The 18,390-nt window shown below is 36.3% G+C and overlaps 1 protein-coding gene across 1 annotated transcript in view; it reads left to right on the forward strand.

Annotated features, from left to right (window-relative positions):
* The window catches only part of PTPN3 (protein tyrosine phosphatase non-receptor type 3), a 651,525-nt gene that overhangs the window by 613,539 nt on the left and 19,596 nt on the right, over positions 1-18,390 (forward strand). Inside the window, exon 27 of the mRNA XM_053714599.1 lies at positions 14,384-14,519. Coding sequence (XP_053570574.1) covers positions 14,384-14,519 — 136 coding nt within the window. The remainder of the gene's footprint in view (positions 1-14,383; positions 14,520-18,390) is intronic.

Consider the following 18,390-nt stretch of genomic DNA (forward strand, 5'->3'; position numbering starts at 1 on the left):
CCTTATTTCAGACAGTCAGTTTCTATTTGGGATAATGCATATGATAATCAATTTTTTCTTACCTTAAAATTGACTTTTTTCCCTGTGGGCTGTTAGGCTCGCGGGGGCTGAAAATGCTTCATTTTATTGCGTACATTCTTGGCGCGGACTTTTTTGGCGCAAAAACTTTTTTTCTGTTTCCGGCGTCATACGTGTCGCCGGAAGTTGCGTCATTTTTGACGGGTTTTTTGCGCCAAAAGTGTTGGCGTTCCGGATGTGGCGTCATTTTTGGCGCTAAAAGCATTTAGGCGCCAAATAATGTGGGCGTCTTTTTTGGCGCTAAAAAATATGGGCGTCACTATTGTCTCCACATTATTTAAGTCTCATTATTTATTGCTTCTGGTTGCTAGAAGCTTGTTCACTGGCATTTTTTCCCATTCCTGAAACTGTCATTTAAGGAATTTGATCAGATTTTGCTTTATATGTTGTTTTTTTTTCTATTACATATTGCAAGATGTCCCCGATTGACACTGAGTCAGAAGATACTACTGGAAAATCGCTGCCTGGTGCTGGATCTACCAAGTTAAGTGTATCTGCTGTAAACTTGTGGTATCTGTTCCTCCAGCTGATGTTTGTAATGAATGTCATGACAAACTTGTTAATGCAGATAATATTTCCTTTAGTAATGTTACATTACCTGTTGCTGTTTCGTCAACATCTAATACTCAGAGTGTTCCTGTCAACATAAGAGATTTTGTTTCTAAATCCATTAAGAAGGCTATGTCTGTTATTCCTCCTTCTAGTAAACGTAAAAGTTCTTTTAAAAATTCTCATTTTTCAGATGAATTTTTAAATGAACATCATCATTCTGATTCTGATAATGGTTCCTCTGGTTCAGAGGATTCTGTCTCAGAGGTTGATGCTGATAAATCTTCATATTTATTCAAAATGGAATTTATTCGTTCTTTACTTAAAGAAGTCTTAATTGCATTAGAAATAGAGGATTCTGGTCCTCTTGATACTAAATCTAAACATTTAAATAAGGTTTTTAAATCCCCTGTAGTTATTCCAGAAGTTTTTCCTGTCCCTGATGCTATTTCTGAAGTAATTTCCAGGGATTTGAATAATTTGGGTAATTCATTTACTCCTTCTAAACGTTTTAAGCAATTATATCCTGTGCCATCTGACAGATTAGAGTTTTGGGACAAAATCCCTAAGGTTGATGGGGCTGTCTCTACTCTTGCTAAGCGTACTACTATTCCTACGGCAGATAGTACTTCTTTTAAGGATCCTTTAGATAGGAAAATTTAATCCTTTCTAAGAAAAGCTTACTTATGTTCAGGTAATCTTCTTAGACCTGCTATATCTTTAGCGGATGTTGCTGCAGCTTCAACCTTTTGGTTAAAAGGTTTAGCGCAACAAGTAACAGATCATAATTCTCATAGCATTGTTAATCTTCTTCAATAACTTTATTTGTGATGCCATTTTTGATATCATTAGAGTTGATGTCAGGTATATGTCTCTAGCTATTTTAGCTAGAAGAGCTTTATGGCTTAAAACTTGGAATGCTGATATGTCTTCCAAATCAACTTTGCTTTCCCTTTCTTTCCAGGGTAATAAATTATTTGGTTCTCAGTTGGATTCTATTATCTCAACTGTTACTGGAGGGAAAGGAACTTTTTTACCACAGGATAAAAAATCTAAAGGTAAATTTAGGTCTAATAATCGTTTTCGTTCCTTTCGTCACAATAAGGAACAAAAGCCTGATCCTTCATCCACAGGAGCGGTATCAGTTTGGAAACCATCTCCAGTCTGGAATAAATCCAAGCCTTTTAAAAAACCAAAGCCACGCCTCCAAGTCCACATGAAGGTGCGGCCCTCATTCCAGCCCAGCTGGTAGGGGGCAGATTACGTTTTTTTCAAAGAAATTTGGATCAATTCAATTCACAATCTTTGGATTCAGAACATTGTTTCAGAAGGGTACAGAATTGGCTTCAAGATAAGGCCTCCTGCAAAGAGATTTTTTCTTTCCGTGTCCCAGTAAATCCAGCGAAGGGCTCGAGCAGTTTCTGAAATGTGTTTCAGATCTAGAGTTGGCTGGAGTAATTATGCCAGTTCCAGTTCTGGAAACAGGGGCTGGGGTTTTATTCAAATCTCTTCATTGTACCAAAGAAGGAGAATTCCTTCAGACCAGTTCTGGATCTAAAAATATTGAATCGTTATGTAAGGATACCAACATTCAAAATGGTAACTGTAAGGACTATCCTGCCTTTTGTTCAGCAAGGGCATTATATGTCAACAATAGATTTACAGGAATGCATATCTGCATATTCCGATTCATCCAGATCACTATCAGTTTCTGAGATTCTCTTTCCTAGACAAGCATTACCAGTTTGTGGCTCTGCCGTTTGGCCCTAGCGACAGCTCCAAGAATTTTTACAAAGGTTCTCGGTGCCCTTCTGTCTGTAATCAGAGAACAGGGTATTGTGGTATTTCCTTATTTGGACGATATCTTGGTACTTGCTCAGTCTTCACATTTAGCAGAAATCTCATACGAATCGACTTGTGTTGTTTCTTCAAGATCATGGTTGGAGGATCAATTTACCAAAAAGTTCATTGATTCCTCAGACAAGGGTAACCTTTTTAGGTTTTCAGATAGATTCAGTGTCCATGACTCTGTCTCTGACAGACAAGAGACGTCTAAAATTGATCTCAGCTTGTCGAAACCTTCAGTCACAATCATTCCCTTCGGTAGCCTTATGCATGGAAATTCTAGGTCTTATGACTGCTGCATCGGACGCGATCCCCTTTGCTCGTTTTCACATGCGACCTCTTCAGCTCTGTATGCTGAACCAGTGGTGCAGGGATTACACAAAGATATCTCAATTAATATCTTTAAAACCGATTGTACGACACTCTCTGACGTGGTCGTTTCGTTCAAGGGGCTTCTTCTGACCTGGACTGTAATTTCAACAGATGCAAGTCTGACAGGTTGGGAGCTGTTTGGGGGTCTCTGACAGCACAAGGGGTTTGGGGAATCTCAGGAGGTGAGATTACCAATCAATATTTTGGAACTCTGTGCAATTTTCAGAGCTCTTCAGTCATGGCCTCTTCTAAAGAGAGAATCGTTCATTTGTTTTCAGACAGACAATGTCACAACTGTGGCATACATCAATCATCAAGGAGGGACTCACAGTCCTCTGGCTATGAAAGAAGTATCTCGAATACTGGTTTGGGCGGAATCCAGCTCCTGTCTAATTTCTGCGGTTCATATCCCAGGTATAGACAATTGGTAAGCGGATTATCTCAGTCGCCAAACATTACATCCGGGCGAATGGTCTCTTCACCCAGAGGTATTTCTTCAGATTGTTCAAATGTGGGGACTTCCAGAAATAGATCTGATGGATTCTCATCTAAACAAGAAACTTCCCAGGTATCTGTCCAGATCCAGGGATCCTCAGGCGGAAGCAGTGGATGCATTGTCACTTCCTTGGAAGTATCATCCTGCCTATATCTTTCCACCTCTAGTTCTTCTTCCAAGAGTTATCTCCAAGATTCTGAAGGAATGCTCGTTTGTTCTGCTGGTGGCTCCAGCATGGCCTCACAGGTTTTGGTATGCGGATCTTGTCCGGATGGCCTCTTGCCAACCTTGGAATCTTCCGTTAAGACCAGACCTTCTGTTACAAGGTCTTTTTTTCCATCAGGATCTCAAATCCTTAAATTTAAAGCTATGGAGATTGAACGCTTGATTCTTTTTTTTTTTTTAAATCTTTTATTTATTACATAAGCCATCAGAAAAATAATACACTATACTGATCAAAAAAAAAATATCTGCCACGCAGGGCACAATAACAAACTTTAAATCAAAAATACATTGCAAGAAATTTCACATTTTTCTTTCATTTCTCCATAATTTGTCAGTATCTAAACAAAAACTTGGCTTAGAATTTTATCCTAATACTAGAAGAAGGAAGAAAAGGGAAAACCCGAATAAAGCGGGGAGAAAGAGGAAAAAAAAAAAAAAAAAAGAAAAAGGGGAAAGTAAGAGAAAAAACCCCTCCGTCACCACCCCACTCAATGTTTCCTATGTATAATGTCTAGTTCAATCTTGAAATTATTCTCTGTGACTGGTAATCCATGATGCCGGGAATTCATCATGTACCACTAACTCCATAAAGCTATCTGAACTTAAAAACGGGGATAGTATTCGTTTTTGAATAGAAGGTAAATATGACTTGATTATTGGTAGCCAGTCTAGCAAGAATCTTTTTATTTTATTTTCTTTGGCGGATTTTAAATGAAAAGACTCAAAAATTATTTGGTTTTGTATTCCCCTGAGTAAGCATTGAAAAAGAGGGGGCCCGATTTCGCTTTCCAGTTTTTTGCTATAAGATGTCTAGTCGATAATATAATTGAGGACAAAGTTTTTAGTCTCAAAGGAGAATTGCTAAGTTGGATATTGAGAAAAATAATACTCTCTGGTTTGAACAGAATGTCAACACCGTAATGTTTTTTTTAACCAGAAGGATAATTTTTTCCATAATTGTATCAATCTTGGGCAGTAATAAAACATATGCAATAAATCTGCTTTAGGGTATGAGCAGCGAGGACAGTTAGCGGAATGTGAGCTATACATTTTTGACAGTTTAACTGGTGTTATATAGAACCTATTTAGTATTTTGAAATGTGCTTCTTTCCAACTTGATGGGACTCGGCTCCTATTAACCAAGCTACAGCTCTGTTCTATTTCTCCCTCTTCTAGATTGGGACAATCTCGTGACCAAAAAATAAAGGTGCTATTAAGAAAAATAAGGCTCTGTTTATTCAACATGATATCGTACATAAGAGAAATTGAGGGTAATCCTATTTTGAATTTCAAGATAAATTTTTTAATATCAGACCATGCCAGAGACCGGTCCAGGCCCCATAATTGGTTACTGACATAATGTCTTAGTTGAAAATAAGCAAACATGTCCTTTCTAGGGAGGCCGAATTGGACAACGAGAGACTCAAAATGTATGGATGAACCCATCATTATGAAGAATTTGATACATATTTGTAAGTCCTTGGTGGGCCCATCTTTTGAATACGGCCTGTGTATGTCCTGGAGAGAAATCTATCGTGCCAATAATCGGGAGAAATTCGGAAAAAGAATAATCTAGTCCTAGGAGAGTACAAAGTTTTTGCCAGGCTTTAATAATATTTTTTATCGTTATCAGTCTACTGATATTAGAAGGTAGATCTTTATATGAACAGTGTAAACTAGCTTTGATAGAGAAAGGATATGTCATAAAACTTTCCATAGACAGACAAGAAAATGTATTTGTGTCTGCTAACCAATCTATAGCAATTTTGGCTAAACACGCGATATTATATAATTCGATATTAGGTAAGGCAAGACCGGCTGAACCCCGAGGGTGCATTAATTTTTTTAATGCGATACGTGGTTTTTTGTTCTTCCAGATAAATCTGGAGAATATAGAATATAATTTCCGTAAATCGGAAGCAAGAAGGAATAAGGGTAGGTTCTGCAACGGATATAAAAGTCGTGGGAATATAATCGTCTTGATGACATTGACGCGAGCAGACAGTGAAATAGGTAACGATACCCAACTTTCTAAGTCAATTTTAATTTTTTGTATAAGAGGAGGTATATTGAGTTTATACCAGAGTTTAGGATTAGCATGGATATGGATACCTAGATATTTCACTATTTCCGACGTTCTGAAAGGATGGATACAATTTGAGAGCCTATTTTCCTTGATCCACATTAGTTCACTTTTATTGTAGTTAATTTTATAGCCGGAAAAAGAGCTAAAGGTATTCAAGCTTTCCATTACACTGGGGATTTCCTGTGCTACATTATCTAAAAAAATGAGAAGATCATCTGCATATATAAGAAGTTTTAAGACTTGGGTGCCAAACCTAATACCTGTGATTGTCTCCCTAAGCCAAATTGCTAGCGGTTCTAAAGCAATGTTAAATAAAAATGGTGATAGGGGGCAGCCTTGTCTTGTACCTCTTCCTAGTACCAGCGGAGCGGACAAATTATTGTTGATGAGAAGGTATGAAATAGGATTGTTATAAATATTATGTATAAATTGTGTGAATTGATTTTTAAAGCCAAATTCCTGAAGAGATCTAAATAGATAGTTCCATATAATCGCGTCGAAAGCTTTTTCGGCATCCAGGCTAACTAAAGCTATATCCTGACCAGGTTGTTCCTGTTCACTTTTATCAGCATTCGATAGGTAGTCTATACAAGTCAAAAGTTTACGAATATTTTTAGAAGAGTTTCGTGTGGACATAAAACCTGTCTGGTCAGGGTGAATTATTTTATCAAAAGAGATTGCAAGTCTGGAGGCTATGATAGAAGTTAAAATTTTATAATCTGTATTAAGAACAGATATAGGTCTATATGATGCAGGGTCTTCTGGATCTTTATCTTTCTTCAATATTAGTGAAATAATAGCTGCTGTAAAATTTTTAGAGATCTGTTGATTTTTACTGAAATAATGGTTAAACAATTTTTCCAGTGTCTCTACTATCTCTTCCGATAAGATTTTAAAAAATTCGGCCGGTAAGCCGTCAGGTCCAGCTGCTTTATTGGATTTGGTTTTATCTATTGCTTTCTTTATTTCATCTTGCGTTATCGGGCTATTTAGAGCGGACAGATCTGTGTCTTCTATTTTAGGGATATTTATCTTAGCCCAAAATAATTCTTCCTGTAATGTGTCAGTTTCCCTATTTGTATAAAATTGTTGATAATATGAGTGAAAAAAATCCCCAATTTCTTGGGAGTTTGTGTATTTATTATTATCTTCTCTTATGGTCAGAACAAAATTTTTTTTTTTCCTATTTTTTGTCAGCTTAGCCAAATATTTAGCGGAGCACCCATGAAAACTTTTATAGTAGAGATTAATTTTCATTTCTTCTTCTTGTATTTTTTGTCTTATTACAATATCCCTTTCCTGTCTGGCTTTAAGATAATTCCTCCAATTTAGATCATTTCGGATATTAATATATTTTTTATATGTATTTTTGACTAGATTAGACATATAACTTTCTTGAGCAGTCGCTTTCTTTTGCTTAGAACACATATAGGCTTTAATCTGGCCTCTTAGAACCGCTTTTGCGGCTTCCCAAAATATCTCTATCTTATTAAAATAAGAAATATTATTGGCACAATAGTCTCTCCATGTTTGTTTTAGCCATAAGGAAAATCTTGCATTATTATACAGATATCTAGGGAAATGAAAATTTTGATTCTTACTCTTGTTTTGAGTTAATGAGGGAAGCAAGACCGATATACTGGCATGGTCCGAAATGACAATATCATTTATCTGAGGATCTATCTGAAAGATTGATAACGTTTCAGAGACTAGGATATAATCAATCCTTGAAAATGTTTTATAAGTTTTAGATTCGCACGTGAACGCGCGTGTATCAGGATTAATAATTCTCCAAATATCAACTAGTTTCATCCCATAGCAAAAGGATTTGAAATATTTAGCATGTCGGTCATATTCTTTTTTATTTCTAATGTCAAGTCTATCAAGTTCAGTACATATTGACATATTGAAATCGCCCCCAACTATAACGTGCTGATTTATAAAAGGGAATAATTTAGTCTGGATTAGACTCCAGAATTTGGAAGAAAAGTTATTTGGAGCATATAGGTTACATAATAGTAGTTTTGTGTTGTGGATTTGAATGTGAAGTAATATGAATCTAGTCTTAGGGTCTTTTTCAATGTTTAAGATTTTATACGCGAGGTTTTTGTTAATTAGAATAGCTACTCCACTTTTTCTGATTGAACAGGGGGTGGCTATGACTTCACCGACCCATTTAATTTTTAATTTAGGGATTTCAATGTCTTTAAGATGCGTTTCTTGTAGGAAAGCGATACTGGGATTTAGCTTACCTAATCTTTGAATAATCGCTTTACGCTTTATTGGTGACGTTATCCCTCCGACATTCCAGGAAAGGAGTTTAAATTCCTCAGCTAACCTTAAACCTGTAGAAATAATTGTCTATAAAAATATTTACATTTTTCTCTACCTTTTTTGTCTAGAGCTGGTTTAAGTAATGTATCAAACAGGAAAAAACTATCCTCATCTGAGAATGGTGGGGGGGGGAGGGGGAGAAAGAAAAAAAAAAAAAAAAAAAAAAAAAAAAAAGAAGGAAAAAGAAAAGAAGAAAAAAAAAAAAACCCAGAAGAAGACAAGAGAAAAGAAAGGCCCTACCAAAAAAGGACCGACTAAAAGTACGACTGACACTGCCATTATGAGCTATCAGCTATATATTTTTGCGCTACCTCTATGGAATCAAGAGTTATCCTATTACCATCTTTTATTATTACAATTCTTGCAGGATAAAGCAAACGTGCATTCTCTCCTCTGTTGATCAATTGGGTACAGTACGGGGCCATGTTTTTTCTTTTAAGGGTAGTTTCATTTGAAAAATCTTGGAATAGCAGAATTTTCTTGCTAGCTATAGTAAATGTTTCCCTTTCCTTAAAGAGTTTAAGCATTTGAATTTTGTCTTGAAATCTGAGCAATTTAAATATGCATATTCTATGTCTGGTTGTGCCATCTTGGTTGGTCCTTCTGGGACCAATTCTATGGGCTCTTTCTATTGATAACGGGAGTTGTTGTGGAGGAAAACCTAGAGCTTGTGGGAGTAGAGTAGATGTAAAATGTAGTAAATCTTCATATTCAGGGGTGTCAGGTAGTCCAACAATTCTTATGTTGTTTCGCCTGGAGCGATCTTCTAGGTCCTCCAGGCGGTTTTGTAAGTGGCTAATTCTAGTGTCATATTTTTGTAATACGCTTTCATGTGTGTTGACTAGGTCCTCTAGATCAGAGATTCTGGTTTCTGCCTCTGAAATTCTATTAGCAAACTGTTTTACTTCAGTAGAAATAAGATCTAATCTGGATGTGATATTTGACAGGTCTTTTTTAATAGAGTCAAATTGTGGTAAGAATAATTGGCTCAACTGTGTCATTAGAGTTTGTGTATCAGGAGGATTGACCAGAGCTTCTGATATGAAGTCTGAACTAGCATCCATTTGTTTGCTTTTTTTGTCTTTAGGTTTTGCAGGCATTATGGGTGAGTGTTGTTTCACCTGCGTGACAAATCTTTCCATTAAAGTGTGGAAGGTGTAAAAAGTAAAGTGAATGTATATTTATCAGGGATTCGGGTGAGTGGGGGGACGGGTATTGTGTAACACTACGCAAAAACAAAAGGAAAAAAAGGACAGCCCCTAGGAGGGCAGACAGTGTTTTTCTTACAGTGAAAGGAGAAAAAAAGGAAAAAAAAAGAGAAAAAAGTGGCAAAAATAGAGTGGAAAGTGTTTTTTTTTTTTTTTTTTTTTTTTTTTTTTTTTGTATTAAACTGGTGTAGCTAGAGCCTATTAATATTAATAGATATGATATCTATGACAAAAAGATATTTGTTTGTCCTGATCTACAGATACTAATCTTGTTCAGACAAAATTTAAGATATTTGACTTCTTAACATATATACTTACTACTTTAGTTGCTTGCTTTTAACAGTCATTTGGTATACAGAGACAAAAAGACAGAAACCATATACACTTTACACAATAATAGATAAGTAAGCATATTTTGATTTAGTTAGTTGCTAGAATTGACCCTCTAAGAGATGCCTAAGACGGGTTATATGTAACATAGAGAAAACCATGAAAAAAGCAGATAACCATCTAGTTATACGAGCCTAGACCATCTATGATATCAGATTATTATAGTAAGCACATAACTTTTTGCGCACTGGAGCATAATTTAACAGGATTTGTGCTCTTTTTCTCTCTTTCTTCCCCTTTTTCTTTTGTGTATATATAACTATGACTTTAGCTTGCTAAGATAAAGCGATAAGATATAGAAAAAACAGCTATTGTCTTATTCTACTAAAGTTACTTAATGCAAAATAAGTATCAAGCACGGAAAATGAGAAGGATGGGGAAGAAAAAAAAAAAAAAAACAGTAGGGAACAAACTTAAAAAAGTACTTGCATGTCCAGAGATAATGGAGACAGTCCTGTCTTAACAAATTCTTGCCAAGACCAGTTAACAGGGATACTGCTAGACAACTAAATGACTAGGTAGTTTTGTGAAAAAGCCAGATGAGCAGTGGTAACAATCCGTATGACCGCTCCACGGAGAGAGGGGAAAAAAAAAAAGAATCTTCTAGATGTTGAGGATTCCTCTGGTTAAAAGATCCATTTTCTTCTCCATAGGGTCAGCAAAACATAACTCCTGCGGTTCAAAAGATTTCTTTTACAAGCTTATAGGCAGATCGGAGGCCTCTCCACCTCGAGAGCAGCAAAAGGTATCTATCGCCTTGACGACCTGGTAACTTCTTGTTCGATATAGTCCCTTAGAGCCGGGAAGAAACTGACAGTCACTTACTATTATTTTCCTGCTATAGGGATAGACTGGTCTGATAAGCGTCTATAGCTTCTCTTGTGGACTGTGGATAACCTATCAGTTTCACCGGCCGACGGTATAGAAGCAGTACCTACAGAGCACTGAGATGTGGCCTTTATATGCTGGTAGTAGGCAGTTAATGCTGTAGCGATGACAGTACCCGCAGATCACCAAGCTGTGGGAACGGCACCTGCAAGCCGCCAGACTGCGGCTTTTGTAGAAGCAGGAAATACCTATCGCCTCAACAGACCTGCGACTTCTCGCTTTGTATGCGCCCTTGAGACCGGGCAACAGCTGATAGTGGCTGACTTTGTTGTTCCGCTGTAAGGGTAAGCTGGTCTGTTGAACGTCTGTAGCTTCTCCTCTCGACTGTAGGTAACCAGGCGGATTCACCGGCCCGCGATACGGGAGCAATACCTGCGGATCACCAGACTGTAGCTTTTATGTGAAGGTAATAGACCATTCGTGTTGTAGTGAGCGTAGATTATTCAAGGCAAGGTGAGTCTCACTTCGAGGTTGCGTCTGAAGGATGTCATTTAGACATGGTGTGGGGCCTTCGTCGGACAGTCTCCGCGGACCCGAAGGGCTTACACCACTCGAGCTGTGACCGTGGCGAGTCGGCCTTACGCCATTCAGGGACTTCGGCGCCTGTGGACCGGTTTTCAGGTACACGTATCCGCTCAGCAGTAGGTCCAAGATGCTGGCTAGGAGATAGGCTTTGCGGTTAGCATAGAACGCTCAAACTAGCGAGCCGGCGTTGAAGCAGCATGGCTCTGTGAGCACCGCCCCGGAAGTCCCCGAACGCTTGATTCTTAGTCAAAGAGGTTTCTCTGACTCTGTGATTAATACTATGTTACAGGCTTGTAAATCTGTATCTAGGAAGATATATTATCGAGTTTGGAAGACTTATATTTCTTGGTGTCTTTCTCATCATTTTTCCTGGCATTCTTTTAGAATACCGAGAATTTTACAGTTTCTTCAGGATGGTTTGGATAAAGGTTTGTCTGCAAGTTCCTTGAAAGGACAAATCTCTGCTCTTTCTGTTCTTTTTCACAGAAAGATTGCTAATCTTCCTGATATTCATTGTTTTGTACAAGCTTTGGTTTGTATAAAACCTGTCATTAAGTCAATTTCTCCTCCTTGGAGTTTGAATTTGGTTCTGGGGGCTCTTCAAGCTCCTCCGTTTGAACCTATGCATTCATTGGACATTAAATTACTTTCTTGGAAAGTTTTGTTTCTTTTGGCCATCTCTTCTGCTAGAAGAGTTTCTGAATTATCTGCTCTTTCTTGTGAGTCTCCTTTTCTGATTTTTCATCAGGATAAGGCGGTGTTGCGAACCTCTTTTAAATTTTTACCTAAGGTTGTGAATTCTAACAACATTAGTAGAGAAATTGTGGTTCCTTCATTGTGTCCTAATCCTAAGAATTCTAAGGAGAGATCATTGCATTCTTTGGATGTAGTTAGAGCTTTGAAATATTATGTTGAAGCTACTAAGAATTTCCGAAAGACTTCTAGTCTATTTGTTATCTTTTCCGGTTCTAGGAAAGGTCAGAAGGCCTCTGCCATTTCTTTGGCATCTTGGTTGAAATCTTTAATTCATCATGCTTATGTCGAGTCGGGTAAAACTCCGCCTCAAAGGATTACAGCTCATTCTACTAGGTCAGTGTCTACTTCCTGGGCATTTAGGAATGAAGCTTCGGTTGATCAGATTTGCAAAGCAGCAACTTGGTCTTCTTTGCATACTTTTACTAAATTCTACCATTTTGATGTGTTTTCTTCTTCTGAAGCAGTTTTTGGTAGAAAAGTACTTCAGGCAGCTGTTTCAGTTTGATTCTTCTGCTTATAATTTCAGTTTTTTTCATTATAAGATTTAAACTTTATTTTGGGTGTGGATTTTTTTCAGCGGAATTGGCTGTCTTTATTGTATCCCTCCCTCTCTAGTGACTCTTGCGTGGAAGATCCACATCTTGGGTAGTCATTATCCCATACGTCACTAGCTCATGGACTCTTGCTAATTACATGAAAGAAAACATAATTTATGTAAGAACTTACCTGATAAATTCATTTCTTTCATATTAGCAAGAGTCCATGAGGCCCACCCTTTTTTGTGGTGGTTATGTTTTTTTTTTTTGTATAAAGCACAATTATTCCAATTCCTTATTTTTTATGCTTTCGCACTTTTATCTTATCACCCCACTTCTTGGCTATGCGTTAAACTGATTTGTGGGTGTGGTGAGGGGTGTATTTATAGGCATTTTGAGGTTTGGGAAACTTTGCCCCTCCTGGTAGGAATGTATATCCCATACGTCACTAGCTCATGGACTCTTGCTAATATGAAAGAAATGAATTTATCAGGTAAGTTCTTACATAAATTATGTTATATATATATATATATATATATATATATATATATATATATATATATATATATATATATATATATTACTATATGCTTTTATAACATATGGTCTGTGTAAATATATGTGCTGTGATTGAGAGAAAATCACTGTTTTAAAATGGTTATATCGTTATGTGCCTCATTGGGATTAACCCTTTGTGGACAAAAATAACATTTACACAGGTGATGAGTTTGAAGGTGTTAGAAATAAATTTACATTATTTTTTGTTTGCTTTTTATTTTTGTATAAATTATGTATATATTTCAATGTAATGTATTTTAGATGGTCTTGAAGACGGCTTAGGTTATAAGCCGAAACATCGACCTTGCCTCTTTGATGAAGTATTTTGATGAATAAATCATTTCTATATAATCAAGTCCTGTGAGTGCCCTCATGTTTGAAGTTTTTATATATATATATATATATATATATATATATATACAGTGTGTGTGTGTCTGTGTTAGGGTTAGCACCTTTAGTTCAGGCCAAACCGAATGCAGCAAAATAAAAAGTTATATCAATTGTGTTGTGTTGGTAAGTTCTGAAAATAAATGGAAATGAATAATTAAGGACAAATATTTGAATACAAATATAACCAAGAAAGAAAATGCTTCATTCATTGAGTTTTCCACATTATAAATAAACTATTATCTATAGAATATAATAAAACTTTCACACTAATCTTGCAATGAATGAAGACTTAAGTAGCACTCTTTCTCTGACAATCAGAGAAAAAGGACAAAACAGCAGAAACCATACTGACGTATATGACACAGAAACAACATTTAGAGACAAATGAATCCATTAAGCATGTTTTCAAATGTAATGGTATTAAACAGCTTGTTTCATTGGCAAGCAAAATAATGTGGTCCCAATAATTTAGACTGATTAATTGTGCCTCTTTAACAATGGAATCTGTATGGGTATTATATTACTGTAACCAAATTCTGCAGGAAATTATTTAAAAAAAATTATTAAAAAAAAAACAAAAAATGTTTTTCTTTTAAAGTAGATTTGGTATAGACATTTATTTAATCTGCTTTTCTCCATACACTTTCTGCCAAGTAAGAAAAAAAATCATACTGCGTTTTGAGATTTGCAGCTAGTATTCACACTTTAACAAATAACACTCATGTTTTATAAGATGCTGCTATATAGCACTACATATTGTTATGCATAACACACTGTCATAAAGTTTCTCATTCCCCAACAGATTTTGAACAACACATTTTTCTGATGATGGTGCTTTTTTTAAGCAAATATTGTTTCTGCACAAAAGAAAGTTTAAAGGAACACTAAAGCAAAAATGAAACGTTCATGATTAAGATAGTGCATGCAACTTTCCAATTTACTTTCATTAACAAAATGTGCAATGTTTTCAACTATGAATGGATTATTGGTGCATATGTTTGTTGTTTTACAATTCTATACAGTAATCCTGGTTACACCAATAGATAAAATAGACGTGCTTTGTGTCTTCCGTATAGTGTTCTCTTTTCTTTCAAAGTTAAAATAATATGAATAAAAATCTCAACTATGCATTGCTTTTATTTTCCAGCGCTGGAATAGGTCGTACTGGTGTATTAATCACTATGGAAACTGCCATGTGTCTAATTGAACATAATCAACCTGTTTATCCACTGGATATTGTAAGACAAATGCGAGACCAGCGTGCTATGATGGTTCAAACATCAGTAAGTAAGATGCATATATTCTGGGCAGAGCAATTAAAGACAATATAAAATAAAATGTATGTATATATATATATATATATATATATATTTATATATTAAATCTTTTTATTTTTTTATTTTGCTGTGATGGTTCAAACATCAGTAACTAACACACATATATTCTGGGCAGAGTCATTAAAGAAAAGAATATATATATATATATCGGACCACAGGACATGGTTCCAGTAATCCATGTCCTTAATCTGCTTGTCGTCAGCAAACTGTTAGTGGGCTTTCTTGTACATCATCTTTAGAGGCTTACTTTTGGGATGACAGCCATGCAGACCAATTTGATGTAGTGTGCGGCGTATGGTCTGAGCACTGACAGACTGACCCCCCCACCCCTTCAACCTCTCCAGCAATGCTGGCAGCACTCATACATCTATTTCCCAAAGACAACCTCTGGATATGACGCTGTGCACGTCACTCAAATTCTTTGGTTGATCATGGCGAGGCCTGTTCTGAGTGGAACCTGTCCTGTGAAACCGCTGTATGGTCTTGCCCCCCATGCTACAGCTCAGTTTCAGGGTCTTGGCAATCTTCTTAGACCCTAGGTCATCTTTATGTAGAGCAGCAATTCTTTTTTTTCCAGATTCTCAGAGAGTTCTTTGCTATGAGGTGCCATGTAAACTTCCAGTGACCAGTATGAGAGAGTGTGAGAGCGATAACACCAAATTTAACACCCCTTCTCCCCATTAACACCTGAGACCTTGTAACACTAACGAGTCATATGACACTGGGGAGGGAAAATGGCTACTTGGGCCCAATGTGGACATTTCCACTTAGGGGTGTACTCACTTTTGTTGCCAACGATTTAGACATTAATGTCTGTGTGTTGAGTTATTTTGAGGGGACAGCACATTTACACTGTTATACAGGCTGTACACTCACTACTTTACATTGTAGCAAAGTGTCATTTCTTCAGTGTTGTCACATGAAAAGATATAATAGAATATTTACAAAAATTTGAGGGGTGTACTCACTTTTGTGAGATACTGTGTATATATATATATATATATATATATATATATATATACAGCTGGCCCTCGTTTTACAACGGTTCAATTTACACCGTTTCAGAATAACAACCTTTTTTTCCAGTCATGTGACTGCTATTGAAAAGCATTGAGAAGCAGTGCATTTATTAAAATAGCCAGTAGGTGGAGCTGTCCGCTGAAATTAATCAGTTTAACTAGACGTGAGCAGTTTAACCAGACGTGAGCTATTGAGCAGATTTCAAAGAAACAAGATATTCCTGTCTATAAATCAGTCCAGACTGGAATGCATAGAACGAACTGTTTGCAGATTGTGTGATTATTTTATTAGGTTTATAATGCTGCTTAGCAAATGTTTTTGTTCATTTAACTTAGTTTAATTATATATTCTGTGTTGTGTGATTATTTTATTAGGTTTTAAATGCTGTTTAGCATTTAAAGTCTTCATTTCAAAGCTTTAAAAATAATGTATTAGGTGTTAATTATGACAATTTTGAGAGGGGCCTGGAACCTATCTCCCTCACTTCCCATTGACTTACATTATAAACTGGGTTTCAATTTACAATGGTTTCGATTTACAACCATTTCTTCTGGAACCTAACCCCGGCGTAAACTGAGGGCTACCTGTATATATATATATATATAAAACATGTGTTCATTTTTGAATAAAGGATACCAAGAGACTAAACTAATTTGCCAATAGAGGTAAATAGTAAAGTTGTTTAGTGCATTCTCTGCTAGAAAGAATTCCCTTCACGCAATTTTATAATAAAAAAAAATTGCAAACTAAATAAATAACAAGGGAAAAAGGTTAATAGCTTCTGTAGTGTATTGCTGTCTTCATTTTGCAGTGTTCCGTTTTCTTTTACTATTATTTTATGATTGATTTCAAGATCTTTCACTTTATCTGAAGTTTGATGCAGGAATTAATAAACTCACTAGAACAGCTTGTGACACCTCTGAAATGCTCAAGTGCATTTCTCATTTTCTTTAGCTGTCTTAAAAGATTTATAAGCTTAATAAACCTAAGTGCATAAACGGACACAAGCAAATTACTTTGGCTAAATCAAATGTAGTTGACATAGCATAAATTATACAAGGCTGGGGCAAAAACGTGTGTTTCTATAGTTGTTTTCTAAATATTTGAGAAAGAACATTGTTTAACCCTTAGACACTATTATGACTTTCCATGCCGTCCTAAAAGCGCTGGGCTTAAACACCTTTAGAACAGCATGGAACGTCCTACCTTTTTTTAGTGTCCTGCTCCCTCCTGTTTTTAGGCAATGGTTAATCCGACTGGGGCACATGCCTAGCATCACATGATTTCCTTTTTCAAGCAAAAACTTTCTTCCAATGTTCAACACTTGCTCCCGGCATGAAGGGGTTAAACTTGGTAATTTTTTAAAAATGTTGCCTTAAAAAATAAACTGAAAATGCTGTTTAAATATAAACTAATACAGGAGCATCAGTTGAATGATTGGTGGCTAATGCTTATTGGCTGATGAATACTTTCTGCTAATATTAAAGGAACAGTTTACACCAGAATTTCTATTGTTTTATAAGATAGATAATCCCTTTATTACTCATTTCCCAGTTTTGCATAACCAACACAGTTATATTAATATACTTTTTACCTCTGTGATTACCTTGTATCTAAGCATCTTCTGACAGCCCCCTGATCACATGACATTTTATGTATTATCTATTGACTTTCATTTTAGCCAATTAGTGCAGTGTCTGTCACAAGCCACGGGCGTGATCTCAATGTTATCTATATGGCTCACATGAACTAGCACTCCCCTGTTGTGAAAAGCAAATAAAAAAAGCATGTGATAAGAGGCGGCCTTCAATGGCTTAGAAATTATCATATGAGCCTACCTAGGTTTAGCTTTCAACTAGGAATACCAAGAGAACAAAGCATATTTGATAATAAAAGTAAATTGGAAAGTTGTTTAAAATTACATGCCTTATCTGAATCATGAAGCTCCTTTTACATGTTAATGATAGAAAAATGTCCCTACTGGAAGCTAGTTGCTATTGTAATTGGTGGCTGCAGATATATACCTTCTGCCATTGGCTCACTGGTGTTCATTGAGCTCCAATTAGTGCATTGCTGCTCCTTCAAAGGATACTAAGAGTATGAAGATAAAGTTATCACAAAAGTAACCTGGAAGTATATGCTCTATCTGAATTGGGCTTCATGTTGCTTAAAACACAAAACTTTTCTTTCAGAATTCAGACAGAGCCTACAATAAAAAATAAAAAAAAATTACTTCTGTTAATATGTTAATAAATTTGCTTTTCTCTCATGGTATTCTTAAAACTATAAAAGCAAAATGTATGCTTACCCGCAAAATGTATTTCTTTCTAGACATGGTGAGTCCACAAAATCATCAATTACTGTTGGGAATATCACTCCTGGCCAGCAGGAGGAGGCAAAGAGCACCACAGCAAAGATGTTAAGTATCACTTCCCTTCCCACAATCCCCAGTCATTCGACCAAAGGAAAAGGAGAGAAAGGAAAATAAGGTGTAGAGGTACTTGAGGTTTAGATTAAAAAAAACTGTCTGAAAGTAAGGGTGGGCCGTGGACTCACCGTGTCTAGAAAGAAAGAAATTTATCAGGTAAGCATAAATTTTGTTTTCTTTCTTAAGACCGGTGATTCCACTGAATCATCAATTACTGTTGGGAATCAATACCCAAGCTAGAGGACACCGATGATTAGGGAGGGACAAAAAAAGGTAACCTAAACAGAAGGCACCACTGCTTGAAGCACCTTTCTTCCAAAAGAAGCCACAGCCGAGGCAAAAGTATCAAATTTAGAAAATTTAGAAAAA

The sequence above is a fragment of the Bombina bombina genome, chromosome 5 (genome assembly GCF_027579735.1).
Source record: "Bombina bombina isolate aBomBom1 chromosome 5, aBomBom1.pri, whole genome shotgun sequence".
NCBI lineage: Eukaryota > Metazoa > Chordata > Amphibia > Anura > Bombinatoridae > Bombina > Bombina bombina.